At 37.1% G+C, this 26,856-nt stretch overlaps 1 protein-coding gene across 1 annotated transcript in view; it reads left to right on the top strand.

Moving 5' to 3' along the window:
- Positions 1-24,861, top strand: part of Ednrb (endothelin receptor type B) — a 31,994-nt gene extending 7,133 nt beyond the window's left edge. Inside the window, exons 3-8 of the mRNA XM_004845222.4 lie at positions 17,499-17,611; positions 17,742-17,946; positions 19,295-19,444; positions 19,829-19,962; positions 20,451-20,559; positions 22,212-24,861. Coding sequence (XP_004845279.1) covers positions 17,499-17,611; positions 17,742-17,946; positions 19,295-19,444; positions 19,829-19,962; positions 20,451-20,559; positions 22,212-22,346 — 846 coding nt within the window. The 3' untranslated portion in view covers positions 22,347-24,861. The remainder of the gene's footprint in view (positions 1-17,498; positions 17,612-17,741; positions 17,947-19,294; positions 19,445-19,828; positions 19,963-20,450; positions 20,560-22,211) is intronic.
- Positions 24,862-26,856: the final 1,995 nt, after the last annotated feature.

The following is a 26,856-nucleotide window of genomic DNA, read 5'->3' as shown; positions in this document are numbered from 1 at the left end:
CCAACACCCTCTGGGCATAGTGCTTACAAGGTAAATGGCACATTGATGATTGTAGACAAATGATAATATGCAGAAGAGAGAAGGTCAGTGGGCCCTTTCTACTTGTATTTTTACAAATGGGCAAATGCAAGAGGGGTAGCTTGATCCCTTGTGCTGTTGGGTGTTGGCCCTGAACAAATAGCAGATCAGGGGCAGGATTCAAACAACCCAGAAACTCAGGACTTTGTGTGCCCTGTACACTGTTTCTGTCACCTGCTGGCCATAGATTCCTGTGACAGAATGGTTAGCAAACATGAGGCTCTGGGCAATGAAAGCTTCCCCAGCTTGACTTTGTGGTACTTCTTCTGTTTGCCTTTGATCTGACACCTGGTTACTCCATAAATCCAAGCCTCTAAAAATGTCAAAGTAATGTTTCTTGCAATATTGTAAAGCCTTATCTATCAAAGGCTTTAGATGGTTGCATTGCTCACCTAATGTGAGCTGTACAAGATTGAAGGTTATTTCCAGAGTTGTACAAAAGGATAACGTGGTCAAGACCCCCTTGTCTCTAGGCCAAGGAGCTATGTTCTTCATTTCACAAAGAAACCATATACGGTTATCTGTGTGTGGTTAATACGCTATAGTTGATTATTTTTAGAGAAACATGTCAAATGCTAATAAATTATTGAGTGCTTTAAAGGGTGTTGACAGATAAAGCCTGAAATTGAAATTACATTGGATGTAATTTATGATGTGAAATAGTCTCTTTTAAAACTTTGCAAAGTTAAGAAGAAGTTGGTTATGTTTGGGAGATAGCTCAGTGTGGGTGATGAGTGTGTGTTGGCCAACAACTTGTCTAATTTTAGACTAATTTTATTCTCAGAGCTTTCCTATTACAAAATTATTTTGTGTTCCCTGCAGATCCTCTGGTGAAATATATAAGAAGGAGAAAAAGGACAAAATGTGGTAGAAGGTGGGGTAGTGGAAAGGGAATGGAGAAAGAAGAGATAAGGACTTTTAGAAATGTATTAGTAAAATTGACTGAAGCATTTCTCAATCAGTTCTCCCTCTTCAAGCCTCAAAACCCCACTCACTCTCCTGACCTATGTCCTTTCTCTGCTTCTCTCTTCTTCAGTTTCATTGTAGTTTCCAGAAAGGAGGAAAACTACCCTCGTGAAGTTTATAATGTCCACTGTCATCTTCTCTCTCACTAAATGTCTTCAAACTATTTCAAAGGACTTTCAGGTTCCACAGAAATCAGACATCTTCTGATGGTAGCTTATGAGTATTACATAAGATAGCCCACAGATAGAATTAGGATTAAATATGCATGAAAGCACTTAATAAGGTTTGTTGATTTAATTCAGTCTGAGAGTCTTATTCTGAACCCTGAGACCATCCATGTTCCCATCCTCCAGTTCCGTCAGATGTCACTGTGACCTTCTCAGAGGACCCAGCTTCCATAAATGAACCTAATGGATTATTTCTCTTACTTGGAGCTTTTCTTTCTTTCTTTTTCTTTTTTTTTTTTTTTGTTACTGGGGATGGAACTCAGGACCTTGTGCTTCAAGGAAGGTGGTGGCACGACTGACCTAAATCCCTAGCCCTTGGAGCTTTTCAAATATGTAATGTGTCAGTGAAAGTTATTTTTTTGGTTTTGCCATACTGGAGATTGAAGGCAGGCCTTACTGCTAGATGACGTCTCCAGCCCCTTTTTAAATATTTGTGTATTTAGACAGGGTCCAGCTACGTTGCCCAGGCAAGGCTCAAACTTGAAATCCTCCTGCTCTAGCCTCCAAAGATGCGGGGATTATGTGCCTGCGCTGCCACACCCAGCTTAATGAAGTTTTCAAGAACAAACTGTGTATATTTTTAAGTTCAGGTAATAGGGCAGTAGCAATCCATTTAGTAACTGGCCTGTTACAGACTTAGAAATAAATTTTACTGTGATACTGGTAGGAAAATAGATTTGAGATAAACTTCAATTTCCCCTAAGAAATATTCTTTAAAATATTTTCTATCTCTGCTTCTCTTAGAGATTTTGTTATAAGAACTTTATTCCATTATCATAAACCCATTATTCTATTTCAGTAAGTTACAGGACTCTTTCCTGAGCTGTGACACCCTCTGTTTTGTGGATGTGCATAAGATGTGTCCCTGGGGCGGCTACATAGCCCACCTCCTGAAGACAGTCTTCTCATTATGATCTATTTCAATGGTGCCCCTGGGGGCTAAGTAGACATTATTTTTGATTCACATCTTTCTAAGCCATATAGTCTAATCTTTTAAGTGATTAAGTGCATTTTGATAGGTGCAGAGTAGAACTTGTAATTTACATTTGTCCCTGAGGGCATGGGTACAATGTATGTTAAAAAAAAATTATATGCACTTGACCGGCAGCTTACTATAAATTTTTCCTAAGTATAAATAAGAAAAAGAGAGTTCTGATGTGAAAACCCTTGAATGAGAGTGTCCTATCTTATTAAAACGCTAGTTCACACAGAAAAAAGCTATCTGCTACAGGAAATTCAGATAAAAACAGAAAACACCCTTTCCCAAAGCGGTGAAATACACTCCATCATTTCTCTCTTTGGCTCTTACTGGAAAAACATTTCTGTAATGCCAGTCATTTGAAAGAAATGTTCACAATTCACCAGGAGATGGAACAGACTGGGTGTTCTTCAAGCTTTGGTGAACGACCCTCTGAAATGATGTTTCTTATGATGCCCATGTTTGCTGCATCTGCCTCCCCAAAATTTACAGTCCTTACAGCAACAACAACTCTTCATAGGATCTCATGATAGTGAGAAACAGGAGAATCTGTTTTACATCAGTCATTTCCTTGACAAGCTGGACTAGGAGAAAGAGAGTGGGGGATGAATTTTTGTCTTTCACGTCTTCTGGCCTACCGAGAAGGACAGATGTCCAACACGAATACAGCAGATCCCCAACCTCTATTCCTGAGATACTGGCTCGAAGTGTCAAGAAGATATCTGATCATCTGAATTGGGAAATATAAAAGGTAAATGTAATCATCTCAATTTTTTTAAGAACACATTTGTAGCATGAGACTGAAAAGCTCATGACAAATGTTTTATCATAGAAAATTTTTGCCTTATGACCAAATGTATACATTTATTCATTCGTTCATTCATTATTTTAATTCAACAAGCATTTAATGAGTAACCACAGTATGCCAGGCACTGTGGTAGGCTTTCCAAATGTTAGAGAATAATCTAAAGCTAATAAGCAGTTGTTCATTGAATACTCTTAATTTAAGGAACAGGAAAAAATGGCATGTATGGTTAATGAGACAAGTGAACAGTACTAGTGCAAGATGATTAACTTTGTCATTTCCTGACTTTATAGGACTTGATTCCTTTTGGTATTAACACGGTATTACCAAAAGTTCTACCAACCCTTCCTCCTTTTAATGTCTCAAGAAAGTGATTTTTAATTTAAAAAATGAAAAATGTAAATCAGTTGGAGAGATTTTGTATTTTCACAATGGAAAGAGTATTTACCATCCATTCATGCTACTTCTTTTCTCAGGATTTTTTAAAACCTATTTAAGAGAAAAATAATTTTACAATTTCATAAAAAAGTGCATTTGGATCCTCTTGTCTTTTCTTCTTTCACCCCAACTAATGTTATGAAATGTGACCATCTTTGAGTATACCCCTTGTAACCACTATGGTCACATCTTTTTTTCAACCTAGTACCTTTATCATCCAAAGGAAGTGTGTTAGGGAAGCAGTTGTAAGCCCCAGGGAAAAAAGGGTACAGAAAAACACTAAGCTATCACTTTGTCAAATGAGCACCACATTGTCCTAGGACCCAATGCTAACAAAAGCTATTCAGTTAGATGAGACAGTGTGAGGTGAAAAACAGTGTTAGTTATAGGAGTGTTTGCTAACTAGCTCATATTTGGGAAATATTAGGAAATATATATTCAAATGTAACTTTAAACAGGCTCTAAAGGTTTAATTCATGTGGAATGACCCAGTATCAATACTGAACTCTAACATCTTTTTTGTGGTTGGAGAGACTGAATACTGCCCCCACACCCCATGATGGGAATTGAATCTAGAGTTTCTAAGCATGTGCTCTACCACTGAGCTACAACTCCAGCCCAAGAATGACTTTTTTATTACATGTTTGATTTGTCTTCAGTATTTAAATGTTGACCTTAACTTATCTAACTGACAGGGTAAAGTCCAAATGAAAAACTAAAAATAAGGAATAAAGAACATGTCATTCCTGGATTAAATGTTAAAGTTGCTTCCTCTTGTAATAAAATGAATCAATTTCCTCTGCAGAAAGGAAAAATATCTTGTCAGATTTGAAATTACAGATGTTGGAGATTGTTCTTTTGCTAATGAATGGTGAAAGAATGAATTTCCAAAGATTATAAAAGTTTATATAAATATTTTCTCACCAAATTTTGAAGATGACATCTTGGTCGGAAGTGATTTTCTTGGGACACGTCACAGCTTTTCTGTACCCAGGACTTTAATTTGAAGTATACAGGAAGTTGATGTCTTTGCATTTTCAGTAAGTTTCAAGCACTAACTTGCCCCAAAACTGTCATGCTAGAGACCATACAGATGACAGAGATGAGCATCACCAGCGGGCATGGTTCCTGTTGCATAAGTGTCAGGCTTTTCTGTGTCTCTACAGAGCCTCTTGATCAGAACAAGGCAGAGGTTGAGCTTTTTAGAGGAAATGCACATGGAGGCCTGCCACCATTATTCTTCTTGCTGTAAATTAATGAAAGTGACAGTGCATACTCCTCCAGCCTCTCAGAACCAGTAGCATCCAGTTTGGAATCAAAAGCATGAAATACGAAAAGCTGATGAAGGTCAATGTTTCCTCTTTTGCAACCCCCTTCCCTTCAAAATTGTACACTAGAAACTTCTAATCTCTTGGTTATGATTAGGTTTCTCACTATCTCTATGTTGAACTTGAAGAGCATTGTTATAATTTTCAGTTTATGTTTCTCTGCCTCCTGTGATAGCCTGTGTCAGAGGTTAAGCTGCAGGCCTCCCAGTGGTATGAAGAGCAATAATCCAATTTCTAGGCTGAGCCAAACACAATAGCAACCTCAAAACATATCCTGGATTCAATGCAGAGCCCATTTTCATTGGCCAGCCTGCTTCTCCTTCAATGGCCTGGACACTCATTCATCTTGAGTCTTATAATGGCCATGTTACATGATACCAATATTAACATATTTGGAAATAAGTTTGAGACAGAGTAAAAATTTTAAGAATAGCCAACCATTTGGGCATTGTAACAGTGAAATAGCTAGGTGTATTAATCAAGGCTTTCCAAGAAAGAGAACCAGTAGAAGGATAGATTAAAGAAGAAATAGATACATGATAGACGGATACTAGATAAATAGATAGATAGATAGGCAAAATTACAGAGGCTGAGGAGTCCCACTATCTGTCAAATGCAACCAGAAACCCAGGAAATCTAATTCAGTCCAAATTCAAAGGCTTGAGAACCAGGAGAGGGGATGTAAATCCACAGAAGATGAGATAAGATGAGATGTCTGCTCAGGCAGTCAGGCAAGAAGCAAAAAGAGTGAATTTCTCCTGCCTCTACCCTTGTTCTATTCATACCTTCAACAGAATGGATGATGCCCAGCCACACTGAGGAACACAATATGATTTACTGAGTCCACAGATTCAAATGTTAATCTCACAGAAATCTCCCCAAATAATTTTTAATCTGCGCACCCTGAGACCAGTCAAGGAAACACATAAAGTCAACCATTATATCAAGTGATTAGAAGAAAGTTTTACACTGAGTCTAGATATTTTACCATTATTTGACACATAGCTATAGTTTAGAAGTATTTCATCCTAAGCATTCTTTTTTGTAAGGCCAGCTGCCAGGCATTATATGTTTCTAAAATAAGCATAGATTCTGGAGTCAGACCAGCTGGATTCAAATGTGAATCTATTACTGAAGTGAGAAGAGAGAGATGGACTAGTTATCTAATGAGAAGGAACAAATTACCTTACAATTTAGCAGCTTAAAGCAGTAAAAATATTTATTCTCTCCCACTCTTGTCTATGGATCAGGAACTTGGGAGTGGCTTAGCTGAATGTTTCTGGCTCCAGAAGGATGCTACTGGCTGGGGCTGCAGTCAGGTCACTGAAGGCAGGAGGATCCACTCACTCATAACATGGCAAATTCTTGCTCATTGTTTTCTCAAGGGCTCCATTCTTTGCCTTTGGCCTCTGCATAAAAGTGCCTGAATATCCTCATTGCAGGCCATCTGGCCTCCCCCAGTGACTAATGGCAGAAGAGCATGGAGGAAGCCACGATGCCTTTTATGAACTTGTCGCAGATATCACACATCATCGTGTTTGCCGCTTTCTGTTTGTTAAAATCAAATCATAAAGTTCAATCCATTGTCAAGGATGGAGAAACTGGCTTTTTCTTTTGAAGATAGAAGGATTAAAAACATTTGTGGGTATATTTAAAACCAACATAGCAAGTTGAACTTCTAAGCCCTTCTGATTTCTTATTTGTAAAACAGGGATACCAATAGCACTACTTAATAGGATTGCTTTGAGAATTGATGATGTGTGTAAAGGCTTAGTTGCCACTGTAGGTGGCAAATAAGTGTGAGTTTTGTTTTTGAATGATTAGACAGAATATTGTTGGAATAACGTTGGGTCAACCAGAATCCTCTTAACCAGTTGCAACATTTTATTTTATTTTATTATTAATTTTATTGGTACATTTTAGATATACATAATATTCATCACAGGGAATTTGTACTTGCACATGATATATCTTGATTCTTCTTTTTTTCCCATTCCCCTCCCTTTCCTTTATTCATATGTTTCCAAGGGCAATTGATAATTCTGTTAAAGCAGCTAGAGTACAAACCTGCTTCATCCTTGTGGTGCCACGTTTCTCCTGTCTCAGCAAAAGGCTTCACTATTCACATGATAAAGCTCTGTGAGCGTCCTAACTATTCATATCTTATATCCAGCCAACAGTAAGTTCTACTAGCTGGCCCTACCTTCAAAGTATATGTGATCCATCACCTCTTCTCCCCACCCCAGCAAGTGTGTGAACAACAAGGCCCAATTTGTTTGCCCAGTATACAGCAAATGCCAAACACCGACCACTGATACTTGGAATATAGGAAGTTTAATTAAGCAGGTATCAACAGAGAAGTCAGGGGAGAAGGCCTCAAATCTGCCTTCTCCCACCAAGTACATCAGTGGGCTTTATAAGGAAAAAGAGTGATGAAGGAGCCCTCAGGAGGAAAAACTGGTAGTTTCATAAATTTCAATAAAATCAAAGTTTCCAGACTTCTTGATACTAGGATACATTTGGTGGACCATTCAGCAATAGCAATTGCTTAAATTAAACTCATAAATCACTCTGTGAAGTATTAGTTCATTCTTCTGTAACAAAGATAACAAGGTTATCAGCGATAATTGATACAGGAATGGAAACAGGGAGTATGTGCTCATGTACCAGTCAATGTCACTAATGGAGAGAAAGAAGCTGCTCTAGTTTTTGTTCTTGTTTTTGTTTTTTAACTTTAGGGAGGGAGAATAGTCCAAGCCAATTACAAGAGAAGAAAACTGTCAATTTTGTTATGAGGGCTTAGTTACAAATCCCCACTATCTATTTTGTCATTCCTCAGCCTTGTAGGAATAGAGATGATGACCCACCTGCTACTTCTTTTTTAGAAAGGGTAGGATACAGGAGGTTAAGAAAAGAACTTGTCTCACCTAAAGTCTGAAATATTTATGAATTCCCGGGATAAATTAAAGGCTGTATAAAACCACATCTTGAGCCCCTTTAGCAGCTGTTTTATTGCAATATTTTGAATCACATTAATTATAGCATAAATTACAAATATGATCAGTAAAATAGACATTCCTAGTTTGAGTATCCTAGAAAATATAGAGGTAATATCCTGGGGAGGGGAGCTGGAAAGAAGTCATTTCTTCTTGGTGCTCCTAAGGGTAGTTATAGAACCCAAGAAGTCCATATCCAAATCTTCTCATGGTGACCTCCACTTCAGCAGTCACTTTAATACAAGGACAACGGCAAGTTTTCCTACTAGCACAATCCCCTCCTTGCTCTATGGTTAATGAGTACTACTCTAGCCAAGGATTCTATTTCTATTTGCTGATGAGAGATAACTCAGACAGTTTCATTAGCTGCAATTTCCAGGATAATAGGCAAGTTGCTAGTCATGTGTTCATGGACTCCTAACCCTTACCAGGGCAAGAAGACTCTGCTAAATATGTACCAAAGTCCATCTTCCTGATAGCCAATAAATAATTATAAGACCCTCTCTTAGTTCTTGAAACAGTTTTAGAGAGTTAGTCAGTGCTTAGTTTCTTGAGACCAGTAGATGGAAAGAGGCATGGACAGATATCTAAGTAGACAGGTTCATCCTAATCCCCAACTATTCAGACATGGCTTTGCCCACAGGTCTCCTTCAAAGTCCCACATACAAGTGTCTTTTCAGACCATATAGAAACTCAAATAAATTTTTAAATTGAGCTTTTAATCTCAGGGCAAGCCTTCTTGATATTATCAAACCAGGTGTCTGTGACCAGTAGGATTTGAATTTTTGGTTGGTGTTTCATTTGTCAGATTTGTTAGGAGCCAAGATAAGAGCCTGCAGCTAGTGAACAGGAGGTCTATGGACTTTGAGCATCCAAAACATTCAGTTTTCTATAGATTAAAGCGGAAGAGTGTGGTTATTTCCTTGATAACTCCATCAGTGTAGTCTCAGAAGGCTTACAAGGATCAAAAAAGCAATAATGTAAATAGAAATCACGTTGACTAGTTCCTAGGGTAAAGACAAAAATGTAGCTAAGGGCGCACAATTATGTCAGTAATAATGCAAATGAAATCACATATAGTCTTAGCTACTGGTCCTTGGAAGCAGTCTTTTTGAAGAGAAATTCATAGCCTGTGATCAGATTCTTTGTCCTCCAGTCTTTGGTGGCTTTGGAGTTAGGATATGGGGTGAGCTTGACTTGGTATGATGTATACAAGGCTGAATTCCACAAGCTTAACAGACAAGTGGGAGATGGCAGAATATCATAGGATCTGCTCCACTGACAGAAAATTGGTTCTCAAGTCTTTGCTTTTTCTAGGATTTAAAATGGATTGATTTCCAGCCTTAAAATCATACATAGAAGGGCTGGGGATTTAGCTCAGTGGTTCCCCTGCCTGCCTCAAAAGTGCAAGGTCCCGAGTTCAATCCCCAGTATCAAAACAAAAAAGAAAAAAAAAGGTAGATAGAAACATTCGTGGAGGGCAGAATCCTCTTGGGAGAAAATTCATGAACAGAAGTTAGGACCCCATTTAAGGTTTTACAATAACCTATGATTGTGATTTTTCTTCCTAGAGTCAGGTCTCCCTCTGGTGGGAGTGCCTGGAATGGACTCCCATACATTAATTCATATGGGCTCCATTGGAGCCTGCCTAGACGCTACCCTTACTGGAAGCAAAGCAACAGGCAATACCTTATCCCATGTCAACCTGGCCTCAGGGAAGATATTTTGATGGTTCTTTTTAAAGTGGAATTCATCTTCTCTGTCTTTCTTGTACATTGCAGTCTTCATGAAACATGTAATATAAGACCCTGGATACTTCTTGAATTATTTTAGCCATAACACACTTCCAAAGCTGAATGTGGCCACGCCTGTTATCCCAGCACTTAATTTTTATTTCAGTAATGCTTTAATTATTTCAGAAGCTCTTCCTATATGAGAGGGATGGGCTTCAACTCACCAATATAAGTGTCTACCTGAACTACCAGGTATTTAAAATTTCCAGGAACCTTGGCATCATGGTAAAGACTATTTGCCAGTCTCACAATGCTTCATCCTCAGTCTCATAACTGGCTTCCCCAGTTGGAGAGTTTAGTCTTTAGGGGTTTCTTGGCAGAGATTACATATTGTTGGGCCTATCTATGTAGTTTGTAGCCTACCTGATACCTCTGGACCCACTAAAGGGTGGTGTCCTACCATAATAGGCACTTAGGTGGGCTTGTTTTAAGAGGTTCTTTAGAATAGTTTAGATTCTGGCACAAGGTCAATGCTGTTAGCACTGAGTTTCCAAACGAGAGGCTCTGTGGAAGAAGACTCAAACCTCTACTCTTGCTTTTTCTAAGTCTTGTGGGATACATTCATGAGCCTCAAAGTTCATGTGGCCTTTCTGGCGGCCTGGTCAGCCAACCAGTTTCCTTTGCCCAATATCAATTTTTTCTTTTGTGTCCTAACAACAAATTGAAGTTACTTACTTTGGCTTATTAATAGCTTGCAATAGACCTAAAATTTCAGAAGCATATTTGATGTTGCTTGAGGTTAGTAAAACTCTTTCTAGATAGCCCCATGATCATGAACCACTGAGAATGCACATCTGGAGTCAGTGTAAATATTGACCACTATAATTTTACCCAATTGTAGCACTCTCATGAAGCAATGACTTTAAGATTCTATACTGAGGGCCAGGGAGTAGGCTTTTGCTTCAGCAGCTTCTTGCAAGGTGACAGTGATATATCTGACCTACAGTTGTCCTTGGACCATGAAACTTCTACCACATCCATGAACATATCTGATTTTCCCAGTGGTTGGTTTATCAGGTCCCATCAATTTTGAACAGAACATTTGTTCAATTATCTGGAAACAGTCATGTAAATGGCACTCATTGAAGTCAAGTGTCATCAAAGTGACAAGATTCAAAGTGGAAATTGCCTGTAATTTTATATTAGGGTTGTCTAACAAAATTGATATCTTTCCAACCATCCTGAAGTCAGCCAATAGACTCCTTGTTCTGTTGTGAAAGGACATAGTGAGGGGTTGGCATTGCTTCAGAGTGAATGTTTCAGCTTCCTGGTGAACATCACAGGTTGGTACCACTGCCTAGAAGCAAGGAGACCATCCCTTTGCTGTTTGATTAATTTACTTTGAAAGGTAAGCCACAGGTGATGAAAAGAACCATCTGTGTTAATGCCCTCAGAGTCAGTCCCTGCTTTTTATACAAAATGTGAAAAGACTTTCTTAAATTGCAAAGGCCCAAAGCTGAAGTGGTAAGCAGGTTTTCCTTTGTCCATTAACCCATTTTCTTTCTTTAGTATGTTGCAAGAGTTCTAGGTCTCCTCCTGTTAGAGCTTCATAAAGGACTTTAGCTCAAACTTAGGAATTCAGATAGCAAAATCTGGCCATCCCCAGAAAGCCATACAATTGTCAGCAGTTAGTAAGGGTGGTGCATGGTCAATAGTTTCTCCCCAGTTAGGGGAGAAATCTCCCATACCCTTGGAAAATTCAACTGTCTATTCAACAGTCTCTTAGCAGATTTGTGCTTTTCCTTAGAGACTATATATTCCCTACTAGCCAAGAAATTTAAGTTCTCAACAGCATTTTCAGTTGCAGCTTCTTTGTTCTTACTTGGAACAAAAATGTTATCTACATATTATAGGAGGGGTCCTTCTTCCAGTTGAAGATACCTTACATCTTTGGCTAGTATTCTTCCAAAGACTGTAGACAAGTTTTTAAACCCTCACAGAACCACAGTCCTGTAAAATTGTTGTTTAGCATGGGCTTTGGGTCCTGCCATTCTTCTAGTGGGATTAAAAAAAAAGGCATCCTTTCAGTCTAGTACACTGAACCAATATAGGTCGTCTGATAGGGTAGTCAGGAGAGTACAATAGTTGGGAAAAAAACTGGGTGTACATTTTGCACTACTTTGATTGAAGGCTCTGGGGTTTGGCAAAAACCAGTATTCTTTGGAATTAGGCTTGTGCACCAAGAGGATGGCCATATTGTATGGGCAAGAGCATGGTCCTATTAGAAGACCATCCAAAGTGGTTGTGTTCCTTTTTATCCTTTCTTCTTTAAGGGATGTTGTATGAGGTCACATGTAGTATTTCAAGGCCTTCCTTTTGGAGCACCCAGACAGGCATGGTGATTCAGCACATTCTTACTTTTTCAATTTAAAATGCCTTCTGGTTCCTCCAAGGGCTCTGTGGATTATTCTATATCAATAGCATCTGATGGTGCAGGTATACTCACATGAAACTCCTATTTCTAACCAGTGTGGGGAAAAAGTTACTTGAGTTACTTTAGTGAGCAAATAAGTCATAGCCAGTAGAAGAACTGGACAATCAGGCATATATATATATATATATATATATATATATATATATATATAGTCACCAAGTGGGATTCCAAAGGATACAGGAAAGGTTAGGCTAAAGCTTCACCTGATATCCTGTTACAGTTATATGGTATTTTGAATGAGGAGATAGCCATATATATATTAATGACAGAATAAGTGGCTCTCATATCTATAAGAAAGTCATTGATTTGTACCTGAGGCTCCTATGATGATATAGTAAGAGGTTTTATTGAATCAAAGGGAGCCTCTGGCCTTCTTCATTCTTCATAGAAATTTACCCTTTTAATTCCACCATTTCAGTGGCAACATTCTTTATTTTTTCAACTCTTTTAGCTTCTTCTGTTTTGGGTAATCTAATCCAACATCTTTCTTCCTTGCAGTAACTATATTGATTTTTTTCCTGAAGGGGGATGACTTGCTTACCTTCTTTGGATTTTTCTTATAACCCTTTCTATTTTTCCCTCTGGGATTCTGAGTGAGAGCTGCTATGAGCAGGAAATCCTGTTGCTTAATTTTCTCTTGTCCCTTCAAATTCTGTGCTAGATCTCTGTTATTAAAAAGTTTAAAACCCATTTCTAGTAGTTGTAAAGTAGACACTCCTAAACCATTATTCCCATTTTAAGTCTCTTTCTCATGTTAGGAGCATTTTGGCCAATAAAAAAAATATTTATCATTATGTTGTTTTTGTTTTTCTAGAGCCTTGGGATATTGATATGCCTAAAACCTACATTCTAAAAGTCTCAGATAGTCCATAGAGGTTTTCATTGAACCTCCTGTAGTTTGTTAATTCTCTTTAATTTAGGGACCCCCTTTTAGGTGTCCTACCAATAAGCATCTCCTATAATTTTTGACACAGGGTAATCTACCATTATTTACATCTGAAATAGGTTGCATTATGGAGACTGGTATGATTGCCTCTGATCCAGCAGCATTCATTGGATGTGCTAGATGGAATCTTTGGACTTCTTCTCTTGCTTTCTCAAGAACTATTCAAGGTTCTCCAGCCATCAGCATAATGTTCATGGGAGCCCAAATACCAGCCGAAAAGAGTGATAGGAAGAAAAATGGAGGCAAATAAATTTTCCATGTGGGAAGAATTTTCTTGATATGAAGGAGTATTATTTTTTCCAATTAAATTAGTCAGAAGTAAAGAAATGAGAATGTATCCAAATTACTCCAGCTGGTTGTCATTCACCTTCAGTCCTCCAATGGAAACACAGCAAAACAGACGTTGCCCTACCTAGGCATTAGAGGCATGCTTGCCAAACTGGGTACTCTGATCAGTAGGGGAGGGGGAGACTATTCTAGGCATTTCTTCTTTAACAAATGATTTTCCATCCCCCTTCTGAATGATTTTCTTCCTCTCCTTAAGGAGTAGAGTGGCTGCCACCACAGGTTGAGGAGCTCCTGATGGCAGATCCGTTTGTGGATTTAGAGCTTTTAACGTTATTTCTCCATCTTTCTCCCATTATATATTATGGAGGACAAGCTTAGGTTTTTTGCCTGCTGGACCATGATAATCCATTTGTGCTGATCATGTTCATTTTGGTAAAGTAACATACAGTTTTTCCATTTGCCTTCTCACTAAAATAATTTTAATTGCTAAATGATATGATAACTTAGGTTTCTATTCTTTGGCCATTTTTGTCCCACGTCAAAAACATACCGAAGCCAAACAACAGGACAAAAGATCATTTGCTACCTTTTCATAGATTCATAACTGAAAGTCTAATTTGAAGGATACACCACAATTAGCTGTACTCTGAAAGCAAAGTGAAGTTGCCCATGACACAGAGACATACAAAATATAGCACACTAAATTAACTGATTCCACAGGAAGAACAACAAAAAGATAAGGTTCAAGAAATCCATACACTTCCCCTCACTCTTCCCCTTTCCTCACTCTGTCAAACTGATCCAAGGGATCCCTGCAATGGAACCCAAAACACTGAATACAAATAGAAAGAGAATTCTCCAATTGAATGTCATAACTGAGTTCACCCAATTGGTTCAAATTGAAACATAGGGCCAGATGTATGTATGTATGTATGTAATAGAGCACGTGCCTAGCATGCACAAGGGTCTGAGTGAAATCCCAGCACCACAAAAAGAGGTGAGAGGGATGGCTGGAGAGAATAAGGGAGGGAAAGAGGAAGGAAAGAAGGAAGGGAGGAAGGAAGAAATGGAAAGAGGAAGAAAAGGAGAGAGGGCAGGAAGGAGGGAGGGAGGGAGGGATGAACCAAAGTTTAGAAGTTTCTCTTCTCCAAGTGGTTTTGTACCAAGGGTGGCCAATGCCATCTATGAAGATAATCCAGAGACATCCCCAGAGCAAACAGTGCCCTAGAAGCCTAACTTGATATCAAGGTATCTACCACAAGCACTTTGCTGACTTAGCAAACCTTGTTACAGACCCCTCAAATCAAAATCATGTGCCCAATGGGCAGCATTGGTGTTTACCAAACATCAAACATCAGTGCTTGGAGTAGAGAAAGCTTAATTAAGACAGTATCAGTTAAGAGGGAAAAAGAACAAGAACTCAAAGCCAGCTTCCCCCAGCAAGCAAAATTGTAAATGAGGGAAAAGGGTACAGAAGGAAAGTCCAGGGGCTAAACTGATCGTTTCACAAGTTTTGATAAAATCAAGTTTTTCAGACTTACTGATGCTACCAGACCATTGAGCGATGTACAGTTCTGCAAATCAAGCTTGAAGATCACTTTGTGACACCTTTAGCTAATTGTTCCACAACAAGCATACCGAGGTTAACAATGATAAGTGACACTTAGAGGAACAACAACAGGGAGCACATGTTCAAGATCTGCCTAGCTTGACCAAAGGAAAGAACATGCTTTGTGTGCAAAATTAACTAGGGAGGGAGAATAATCCAAGCCTCTTACAAGACAAAACATTTTATTAATTTCATTTCGGGGATGGGTGGCTTTTTTACAAGAGCGTCATGTAGTTCTCAGAAATGCCTTTTTTTCTTGACCACATGTACTATTCTATACTGAGCAGCCTGAGTGACCTTTTAATAGGGTAAAATGTATCATTCTGTTTTCCTACTTAGAACCTTGCAATGGATTCCCTTTAAAAAAGCATTTAAACTCCTCCTCTATTCAGCCTCATCTCCTATATACTTAGCCTGGCTCACTCCATTCCAGGCCTTGATTGTCTTCTGGTTATCTCTGCCTCCACTCTAACAGGCTAGGTTGTTCTCGTTTTTTGTTTTTAACTTCAGGGCCTTTGAACTTGCTCTTTTCTCCACTTAACATGTCCTTTGTATGTCTTATTCTTTTATTTCAGTCACATTGCCACTTAAATTTCATCTTCTTAGAGAGATCTTACGATAAGTTCCATACAAGTAGATGGTTTGCATTGTTCACTGAAATGTACCCTGGACTCCACATGGTCTTTGGAGTGTGGTAAATACTCAATAAGTATTTTGAATGAATTATCAAGCAGAGTTATGAATGAATTCATTAATCCAGAACTCCATTTTGTTAATACAACATTGTATGACAATATTTTTTAAAGTATTAATTAGTTGGCAGTTTTTTTTTAAATGGTGAGATTTTGTATCAAAATTACAACATTTTGATTCTTTTGAAAAATCAAGGTATTTTTATATTCGACGTCCAGTAGCAAAAATTATGTGATGTTTCTTAGCACCGGTTCTTTTCACACAGAGATTACTATCAGCCCCACCATTATCTTCCTGACACCAAGGACTCACTTCCACCTGCCTCCCTTTACTGTTCTGTGTCAGTCTGCCTGGCCTTGTAGGCTTCCAGGGTCTTACGTGAAACACATATGTGAAAGTCAGCCCACATTTGTCCTGCATTTCGGTGTAAATGTTCATGTCTGATTTAAAAATGAAATTGACACTGTGTTTGTTTTCAAGTCACATCCACAATGAGACACACATTTTAGCCCTTGGTTCCATTCTAGTTATAGAACAATCAGCACAGCTTGACAAACTAAATTGAGTCTTTGTTACTAAAGGACAGAAACACCCAATTGTGTTTCAAAATAGTTTTCACTTTTGGAAGGTTATTTTTTAAACATGTTTTGAAAAAAAACATAGATTTGAAATATTTGTCTTCATTTTCAAAACCTCATAAACATTTGGTCCAGATGTTTACCTAAAGTGATTCATTTACCAGTATGGGGTACACCCACTGGTCCTAAGAAAGAAAACAACCACATTTAGTAATGGATAGTTGCATAGTCTGCATCAGATAAAGTGAGATACTTATATATATAATAGCAAGAAGTATGTGTTTTTGTTCATTGTATTGCTTGTGTCTATGTATTTTAGAAGCATGAATTTTTATCAAGCATCTGCTACGTGTCAGGCACTACTCTAGGTAACTTAGGAACTCATATTCTGTCTTATACTGTAGGGCTCAAGGTAGCAAAGCCTAAACAAACAAGTAAGTAAAAGTTATGACATATGCAGTAAGAGTTGGTAAGTGCTATGGATAAAAATGAAAGTGGAGTAGGATTAGGGAAATGGGAAGGCCTGACTGGTTATGGTATCTAATAATATGACCCAAATAGACCATATTGAAAAGAGAAGATTTGACCAGGACCTAAAAAGGTGAGAGAGTTAGCCAAGCAGCTCTGTGGTGAAAGAGCCTTCCAGAATAAAAGCTGGAACAGATAACTAAAGCAGGGATGTGCCTAATGTGTTCAAGGAACAGTGTGGCTACTCTGGCTGATTCACTGTTCAGTTAAGTAAATTGTCTACGTCTAACAACAAGTGTATGAATGCACATACTCTTCTTAAATAGAGTACTGTTTTATGGGTGGGTGCCCTTAGTCGCCTTAGCTGAGTATATTTATTATCTGGTTTTCAGTAACTTACATTTTGATTTGGCCATGACCTGAGCTTTGGGACTCTATGACATATGCATCAATTTTCAGAGAGGACCTTAAGCAACTGGCCACAGTTATACCCACACAGGAGATCCTGACTCGGCTAGTGTATATGAACAATGAATTCTCATAAATTGCATTTTTATTACTCCCCATGCACTCTCCTGTTGCATAATTTGAACACTAGCGCTTTTCAAAGGGGCAGTAGTCCATGAGAAAAAGAATAAGAACCCGGAACTTGTTATCCTACTCCTCTTGTTAATGACTCTGCTCAAATATTCTCTTTTCAATGTGACCTATTTGGATCATATTATTAAATTCTGTAACCAGTGAGGCCCTCCCATCTCTCTTACCCTACTCCACTTTCCTTTCTATCCATAGCACTTACCAACTCTTACTGCATATGTCAGAGGGCTTCTTATGAATGCCTCCCTCACAGAGCTCTCTGTCCCCTCTTGCAGCTGCTGGCAGAAGACTGGCCATTTGGAGTTGAGATGTGTAAGCTGATGCCCTTCATACAGAAGGCCTCCGTGGGAATCACTGTGCTGAGTCTGTGTGCTCTGAGTATCGACAGGTAAGAATTCGTTTTTAAGCCAGGTAGATCTTAAACACTATACTACTGTTTGTTATGTTCTATAGAAACTAAACTACATAGTTCAATAAAGCCAAGGTCCAGCATCTTGAAAATCTATTTTCATCTTCAGATATCGAGCCGTTGCTTCTTGGAGTCGAATTAAAGGAATTGGAGTTCCAAAATGGACAGCGGTAGAAATTGTTTTAATTTGGGTGATCTCTGTGGTTCTGGCTGTCCCTGAAGCCATAGGTTTTGATATGATTACCATGAACTACAAAGGAAGTCACCTACGAATCTGCATGCTTCACCCTGTTCAGAAAACAGCCTTTATGCAGGTAAATTTTACTTTTATCTTCTCTTCTCTGCCCTTACCTTACAAACATTTAGCTACTTTTCTCTGACCCCCATCCTTAGAAAGCTATTGATTTGTATCCTTGGCATAAATTAAGAATGTGGGTCCCAGGACTGTAGGGCTAACCTTGCCTAAAGACCCAAGTAGCAAGAATCAGGTCACTACTTCTCCAAGAACACTTTGGATCTCAAGAACACAAATAAACCAAGTTCACATGAGAATTAATGGGAATTTATGGCTTTTCTACCCAAAGCCGTAAGAACTGACCACTCCCATATGCTCTGTATCAGACCATACAGCAGTCATCAGATGAAGAGATGGTTCTGCAAATGTTCGTATAGAAGACACCTGATATGTGTGGATTCTGTATGGCAAGCCTGACCCCCTATCTTGGATCTAAAGGAAAGGCTGCTTTTGCAAAATACTTTTCATCTTGGTAATTTATTAAAGAATGTTTAATCAGAAAAAGAACTATGACATTAGGTCCACACAAGACAGAACCTAAATGTAAAAGGCTCTTTTCGACGGAATAGGTTAAAAGAACTCAATACAAGGGGAGCTGGCCAATCACCAAGGATTATTTTCTCTTTTATGTACAAGAAGACTATATAAAATTTCATGAACTGTGTAGGTAAAAGAATAAAGAAAGACATTAATACAAAATTGAGAATGTTATTATTAGTAAAAACAGGGGAAGTACTCCATAATTTATATAAATTATTCTCCAACATATAGTAACATATACAGAGCAGAAACAGAGTAAGAGAAAAGGCATAAGTCGTAAGGACTTTGATTTTTTAATTGATGGCTTATATTTATATGTTACTGACCTAAATAGTGAGTATAGACTTTTTCATATCTGTTTTTCCCACTAAACAGAGTTACTGAAAATGAAAGCCTCACCTAAACACTAGGATATCTTTATATATTCAGATGTGGTGTTTCACAGAAAGAAGATACTAAAGATAACTTCTTTATCTGGAGACAAAAGTATTAAATCACCAATACTTACAGTTTTGCCCAATGAATAAGTATATTATGCCAACACAAAGAATTGGAAATGCTTTTTAGGAAAGTTTGTTATATTTAATTATTTGTTTAGTAGATGTGGCCTGAAAGATTGTACATAGTATTTCTTAAAGAGGCTCTCCTTTAGAAGATAGCTGTTCCTTGGTGAATTTTTTTTTTCTTTTTTGGTACCAGGCATCAAACTCAGGACCTTGCACTTCCAAGGCAGGCAGTGTGAATATTTTTTTAAACTGAACATTTTGTATGTAAGATTTTTTTTTTACAAAGGAGTATTAACTATAACAATCATTTCTCCTTCACAGTTTTACAAGACAGCTAAAGACTGGTGGCTCTTCAGCTTCTATTTCTGCTTGCCCTTGGCCATCACTGCATTTTTTTATACTCTGATGACCTGTGAGATGTTGAGAAAGAAGAGTGGCATGCAGATAGCTTTAAATGATCACTTAAAGCAGGTAAGAAGATCCAAAGAATAGATGGCTCAAGGTTACAATTATGATTATGAAGATGAAAATTATGATTGATAATAACTAAAACTATACATAGGGAATATTTATTTTCTTTTTGTATTTTTGAATCCTAAAGAATATTTTTACATTGTCTACTTAGAAATATTCTACATCATCTAAAAGGATCTAGAGAGAAACAACTTTTAACAGATGAATCCATACTCCTTTTAGTTCTAACTTACGTTAAGTATTTAATTGAAAACTCTTTGTCCTGTGTTTTTACAAATGTCACTAGTTTGTGTAAATAATATTAAATTTTCTGTTTAGGAAGGTGTATACTCTTAATATAAAGAAGTTGCTTTCAAGGGTCTGCCTATGTTTCTATTTCAGAGACGAGAAGTGGCCAAAACAGTATTTTGCCTGGTCCTTGTTTTTGCACTCTGTTGGCTTCCCCTTCACCTCAGCAGGATTTTGAAGCTCACTCTTTATGATCAGAATGATCCCAATAGATGTGATCTTTTGAGGTAAGAAAAGTAGAATAGCAATCAATCCTTTGGTAAATAAATATCACTCAGGAATGTTTCCATTGGTCCCTTTCATAGGAAAAGCTAGTGTCACTTTTCTAACTCTTAAGGACCAACTAAGACTTTCCGATTTTACCTTCACTTCGATTTTAGAGAAAAAATCTCTGCCTCAGCAATGAGCAAGTGGCAAGACTGAAAATAGCGTGGCTGATTCTCCTTTGTAATTGTAAATGCTTTCTTTCCACTCAGCCTCAGGACTTCCAAAGAGATTTTAATTTAAAAGGAAGAGTTGGGCCAGGGAGGGAGAACGGGGAAGTTGACAGAGAATGAGAGACACAGATCACCACTAGCAAACTAATGATGATTTCAGAACACTGGGCAAGGCTATTTTTTATTTTCTTCACAAAAACACAGAAGTCTGCAATGAACACATGCTGAGAGCATCAAATTTTTCACAAACTTATTTTGGGCTTTTTATTTGGTTGCAGCTTTTTGTTGGTAATGGACTACATCGGTATCAACATGGCCTCCTTGAATTCCTGCATTAATCCAATTGCTCTGTATTTGGTGAGCAAAAGATTTAAAAACTGCTTTAAGGTAAGAGAATATTCTAATGTAAAAAAACTCTTGGTAGCTAGATGGATGTGGTGATAATCCCAGCACTCTGAGAAGCTAAGGCAGGAGGATGGCAAGTTGGAGCCCAGCCTGGGTAACTTATCAACTTAGGGAGACCCTGTCTCAAACTATAAAAGAAAAACAAGGCTAGGTGTACAGGTCAGTGGGAAGGTTTGGAATTCAATCTCCAGCAAAGACAGGGAAAAAAACTCAGTAATTTGACATCAAGTAAAACCCTTCAAAACCATTAATATTTCTATCTGAAGAGATCTAGTAAATTGCTTTTTAGATTTCCCTTGCTTTATATTATGGTTGATTTTTAAAATATGACTGGCTTATAAATCATAATAGCTGAATTTTGCCCATACATCTTAGCCAGCCATGCCCCGCTGCTTCAGCCAATCAGTTATACTCATGGAATTGCTCAGTAAATTAATAAAAATTATATGCATTGATGTATGAAGGATGTCGTGTAATAAAATAAAAATTATATACGATTATTCTAATGCACTGTTTCTCTATTCTGGGAGATTTTAGACTGTTTGACCATAATTTATATTATAATAAGTCAGTCCCTTTCTCACATGGCTTATGAAAACAGCAAATCAAACAATGAAATTTGAATCAAGATCTACCTCTTCTTTTCCACCTTCAGTATGTAACAAATATACTGTTGCATACAGAATATGTTTAATCACTCTTTATTTAGCTGCTCACATTGAAACATTCATCCATCCATCCACTCATTAGCTCCTTCAACAATCCAACATAAGTAAAATACGTCTTCCCTGTATGTGGGAGAAGCCATTATTCCTGTCTCATTATTGGAAAAACAGTCCAAAAACTTGGACTCTTTGTGTACATTAAGACAGTCTACAAAATTCATTGGCCACTAATTACTCAGATTTTAGGGCTAGAAGAGAACTTCTATCAAGGTCAACTTCCTTATTTTATAGAACAGAAAATCATGAACCTCCTATTTTCTGGTACATGTAATTTCTCAGAAAACAAACAAAATGAACAAAGTTTTGGATTAAAAAAAAAAATCCAAAGGAATAAACTGAATGAATACAACTGGGACACTTGCAAACTTCATAACCTTATTGTGTAACAATATTGAAAAGGCATGTGAGAAAAATGTGTGGCTGAAGAAAACAGCAAAGTAATAGTGAATTCATTGACATGGACGGATGTTTATGGCACAATCAAGTGAGAGAAAGCAGGTTATGAATACATAGACTACAACCTCATTGAAACAAACTAGCCACACACTCGTAAACACATGCACATGTACAGTCATGTATGCAGTAATATTTCCATTTGCCAGACAAAACGTTTTTAAAATCTGTATTTACCAACTATTAAGAGTGTTCATCAAGTAATCAAGAGTAAATATCAAGAATCAAGAGTGTATTTCTCTTGGTAAGAAATATTAATTATTCTCTGTATTTCTAGTGAACAAATTATCATATACCACTAATGTAATTAAATCTTCTTGCAGGGAAAAATAAGAGTATGAGGAAAGAAAAGGGCCACGAGCTCCTAATCTTGCAAAGAAATAGCCCTAGAGAGCAGGAAGAGTGGTGACTGTGTGACTAATGTAGACGTGTAACGAGTTGCTTTGTTCTGTACAGTCATGCCTATGTTGCTGGTGCCAGTCATTTGAAGAAAAACAGTCCTTGGAGGAAAAGCAGTCGTGCTTAAAGTTCAAAGCTAATGATCACGGATATGACAACTTCCGTTCCAGTAATAAATACAGCTCATCTTGAAAGAAGGAATATTCACTTAATTCCATTTTCTTAATTGGAGAGAAGTCATTACAACAAAATGATACATTTGCCAAAACAAAACAAAAAACTATGTTTGCACAAAACCACATAAAAATGTAAGAGGGATCATTTTAACACTCGTAATTCCACCTGACGTTTTATGGTCTGTGTACAGCGTGAGAAATGAGAATTAAGAAAGCCTCTTGTGAAAGCACTTAATTTTTTTACAGTTAGCACTTCAGCATAGGTCTCAATAGCTTCCAGTTTATTCACACACCACTTACATTAAAAATGAGCTCACTCAGAATTCCTGTTGAAGAGGTTTATTCTTAAATCATGTGAATCTGTATAAAGAAAACATGAAATTTTAAAAATCCTCCAAGAAACAATTTTTTACAAACAGAGCTATGTCAATGGTCAGAGTGTAATTAGGTGCAAAGTGTAAGAGCAATTCAGCCAGTTAATTTTTGCACATTAAAAACATTGAAACGATCAAGAAAAAATGTCAGAAAGAGAAATCAAGGCTGTTTATGAAAATCATTACACTCTGCATTCAGATAAGATCAAAGAAACAGAGAAGGTTTGAATTGCTATCACAAGACTTCTTTGAACTGTCCCATTCACACACTTTGCAAAGAAAGTATCTACACTGTCTACAGTTTTGGGGGACTATTAAAATATTATTCTTCTTTCACTTTTGTAGTTTAAAATCTATTTGTTTAGTTCTGTTACCTGTAAATACTTCGCTACATATACTACACATAGATGATTAAACGAAGGGCAGGCCCCCACGTTCATAGCTTTACAACCAAGAGACCCCATAAAGGACAAAATGTGAATTGCCTGGTGCAGTCTTCACATGGCAAAAGAGCAAGGAGCATCCTCTCTCTCCCATGGTCTCTAACATTAGTATAATATTATAGTTAAAATACTATTTTTCAAATTACCCAAATTAGGCAATTTAATAGCAATCTATGAGGCTTATTACTAATTTTTATATCATTTTTGTAAATAACCAACAGAAAGGTATCTGGACACATGTTTTTCTATCAACTAGAGGCAAAATTGCTTCTTAGGACGATGAAAAATCTCTTTACTTTGTGCATGCTTACCTAACTTTAATCTCCTCAGCAAAGTGCCTTAGGTTGACTTGGGAAGAAATGTGTGTGAAAGTATGTACAAGAGAAACCAGAAGAGAGAGGAAATGAGGTGGGGTAGGGGGAAACCCATGGGGACAGATTGCCATTCTTAGCCCAGAGTTCGTCATTGCCCCGTCACAGCAATGCAAAAGTCCTGATTCTGTTCCAGCAAAATACAGTGCAGTGTTCTCAGACTGACTTTAGGAACAAATTGGGCCCAAGAGCTTTAACTCTGGCTTAAAATATAACAGAATTTTCAGGGGGTTTTTTTCCTTTTAGTAAGCCAGGCCACATGTTGGAAATAAGCAGGAATGTTGCTTTCTGCCAGAATCTAATGTGATGCTACAGTAAACCAAAACCCAACCATATGGCCAAAAAGAACAACAATTAATTCGTATGTCACAACGATTCTATTTACAAATCACCCACACTCTTATTTATTCATTTCTTCCCAATTTCTTTTTCAAATGCCTGTCATCATAGAAGTCATTTCAGACATTTAATTTTAAATTAACTTTGGATCACTAATGTTTTCACAATTTGTGAATATATCTTTGTTCCTATTTAAGTTTTACATTATTATCATGTACTGAGTTTTTATATTCTAAACCCTCTTCATTTACATCCTAATCTCTTTCCTTCTCCATGGCAGAATCACGGTCTGTAATATCTTGCCGAATTTTAAGATTGCATGCAAAAAGTATTCATGTACTATTTGTAATGAAAATGTATTTAGTAGCGTTTTTAAAAAGCTACTTCAAAAATATTAAAAAGTTGATTCAGAATGTTAACATGCTGATAAAGAGTGGTTAGAAACAAACATTTTTTTTACATACCTAAAGCCAAGATAAAAAACGTGTTATCATTCAACTTTAAAACATATTCCCTAATATAAAGAATTGTTTAATATATCAATAAAACAGCATTAACATGGATATTATGGCTCATAAGATTTATAAGTGATGTTGATCTGTTTTCTCCTTTGTTACTCACTACTTACATGGGTATAAAAAGCACTGCTTAGTATTTGATAGTTCACATATGGCCAAAGTAATATAGTTTATAACAAAACATGGGGTATGCTGTAGCTAACCTTATAAAATGTAATATAACCATGTAAAAATAATCATATATTTTGTTTTTCTGTGGTCACGTAAAGTGGCAACTACTGTAGTTGTTGTTTCCTTATTAGGTAAACAAAAAATAAATAGTTTTTTAAAACCCAGCTTATCTTTCTCTATGAAGGCACTAACACATTATCAAATCTTGATTAAGTATTTAAAAGAAATTCAGATGTTATAAGTAGACATTATGTTAAATTTATAATGATCAAGGGGATATGAAAGTTGTTAAATTAAAATACCACATTTCTGGTCTTTGGACTCTGTTGTTCTTATACAGACATTCAGCCTCCTAAGTCTGATCATATGTTTGGTAGTTTCCAGTGAGCTCTAAGTCTTTGTTTCTCTGGTTGCCTGTTTTTGGAGCATTTCACTAATCATTACTGTACCACAGTCAAAGGTGAAAGGTTGAAATGAGATTTGGGAATTTCTCATTTCAGTTCATGAGCCTTTTATTGTTTACTATGTACTAAGTGGCACGAAATTATTACAGGTTGAGCATTTCTAATCAAGAAATCTGAAATGCTCTAAAATTCACAACTTCTTGAACACTGATACAATTCCATAAGAGGAAAATTCCATACTTGACCTCATGTGACAGGTTGCAGTCAAAACTCAAAAGCACTAAAAATATTACACAAAATTAACCTACAGGTGTGTACATATGGGATATAGGTAACAAATGAATTTCTTATTTATAATTGGGAGCTACCCAAGACATCCCACTATGTATAAATATTCAAAAAAAATCCAAGAGAAATCCTCAAAGACAGAAAGAATAGAAAAAAAGAAAAAGAAGAGAGAGGGAATAAAATATTGGGAATCACAAATGCAAGAAGAATAAGACAGAGAAGAGAATTCAGAAGAATCTGCAACTAACAAGGAAGACCAATGTCATGAAAGTCAAGGGTAATGGTACACAAAAGAATAAGCAGAAGAACCACAAGTTGAAGGCCAGCCAGGCCAATTTAGCAAGACACTATCTCAAAATAAAAAATAAAAAGGGCTGAGGATGTAGCTCAGTAATGTCCCTAGATCCAATCCCTAGTACTGAAAAACAAAAAAAGAGTAGAATAAGAATTTGAGTACAATGGATATCTAAAAGTGATCTTTGGAAACAGCAACTTGCAAAACACTAGGGCATTGTCTAGAGCAGTTTGTGTATATGCATGCATAGTATGTGTGTGTTCATTACAAAACATTTTTTAACTCGTCATTCAATAATATAAATATGTCTTATAAGATCATTATCACCTTAGCAGTAAAGAATAGGCCTCTATAAATACAGTAGATCAAACATTTCTATTGTCCTGATAAAACTTCATTAAAATGGCAGAAATATTAAAAGATATAAACCTACAAGGAGAGGGATGAAAGATATCAGCCAACTGGAAATATGAACAAAATTGAGACTATAAAAAAGACACAGATAAAAGAGAACTTACTCAGATTTCTGCTTTCTCTATTAAGGTCCACCATGTTTCACAGTTTAGAATACATTCAGGAATTAGAGACAGCTGGTACCTTTGAAGTCAAGAGACAGAAGTGAAGACAAAATCAAAATACTTGATTAAAAGTGTAACAGACCAGACCTTAGCTTTCAGAGCAGCCCTGTGTAACTGGTGATTGCTGCTAGTCAGCTAAGAGGGGTGGCTTATTTTCTTTCATTGAGGTTGTATCAGATTATCTCTGGATCCTGGGTTTGGCCACAGCAAGGGAAGCACAAGATGAAAATGTGGCCATGTCCTGGAATCAAAGACTAAGCAAAGACCTGTCTCATAGTGAGATTTCCAGCTCTCATCTCAACACGTCCAGGCAAGAGAATGAAGGTTCTGTTCTAAGAAAATAACCAACCCTCACCCCCAAACATACACCAAAAAAACAACAGTGAAGGTAAGCAGGTTTTCTCACCAAAATGGATAGTGTGCCTGCTTCATTCTGCCCACATACACAGAATTTCCAAGTTGCCTCTGAGCACCACGTTTCTGAGTAGAAAAATGCTAGTAGACATTTTAGGAAAGACAGAACCTGAAACAAACATAAAAAAAGAAAAAGAAAGAAAAAACTAGACTGAGAAAGCAGAAAAAGTACATGGAACAAAGGAAAATAAAGGACGACTATAATTACTTTTCCCAGAGCAGTAAGTAAGAAATAAGAAGCAAAACTAGGGTATTAATGAACAAAAGAAGCATTCAGGGATCAAGAAACTGCATTTGGAAACTGAAAATATGTTAGAAGAAATAAAGCACA

The sequence above is a fragment of the Heterocephalus glaber genome, unplaced genomic scaffold (assembly GCF_053883595.1).
Source record: "Heterocephalus glaber isolate CG9 unplaced genomic scaffold, H.glaber_assembly_v1.0 deba00001577, whole genome shotgun sequence".
Lineage (NCBI taxonomy): Eukaryota > Metazoa > Chordata > Mammalia > Rodentia > Bathyergidae > Heterocephalus > Heterocephalus glaber.
The sequence above is the reverse complement of the archived record's forward strand: the minus strand, read 5'-3'. Positions and strand labels throughout refer to the sequence as shown.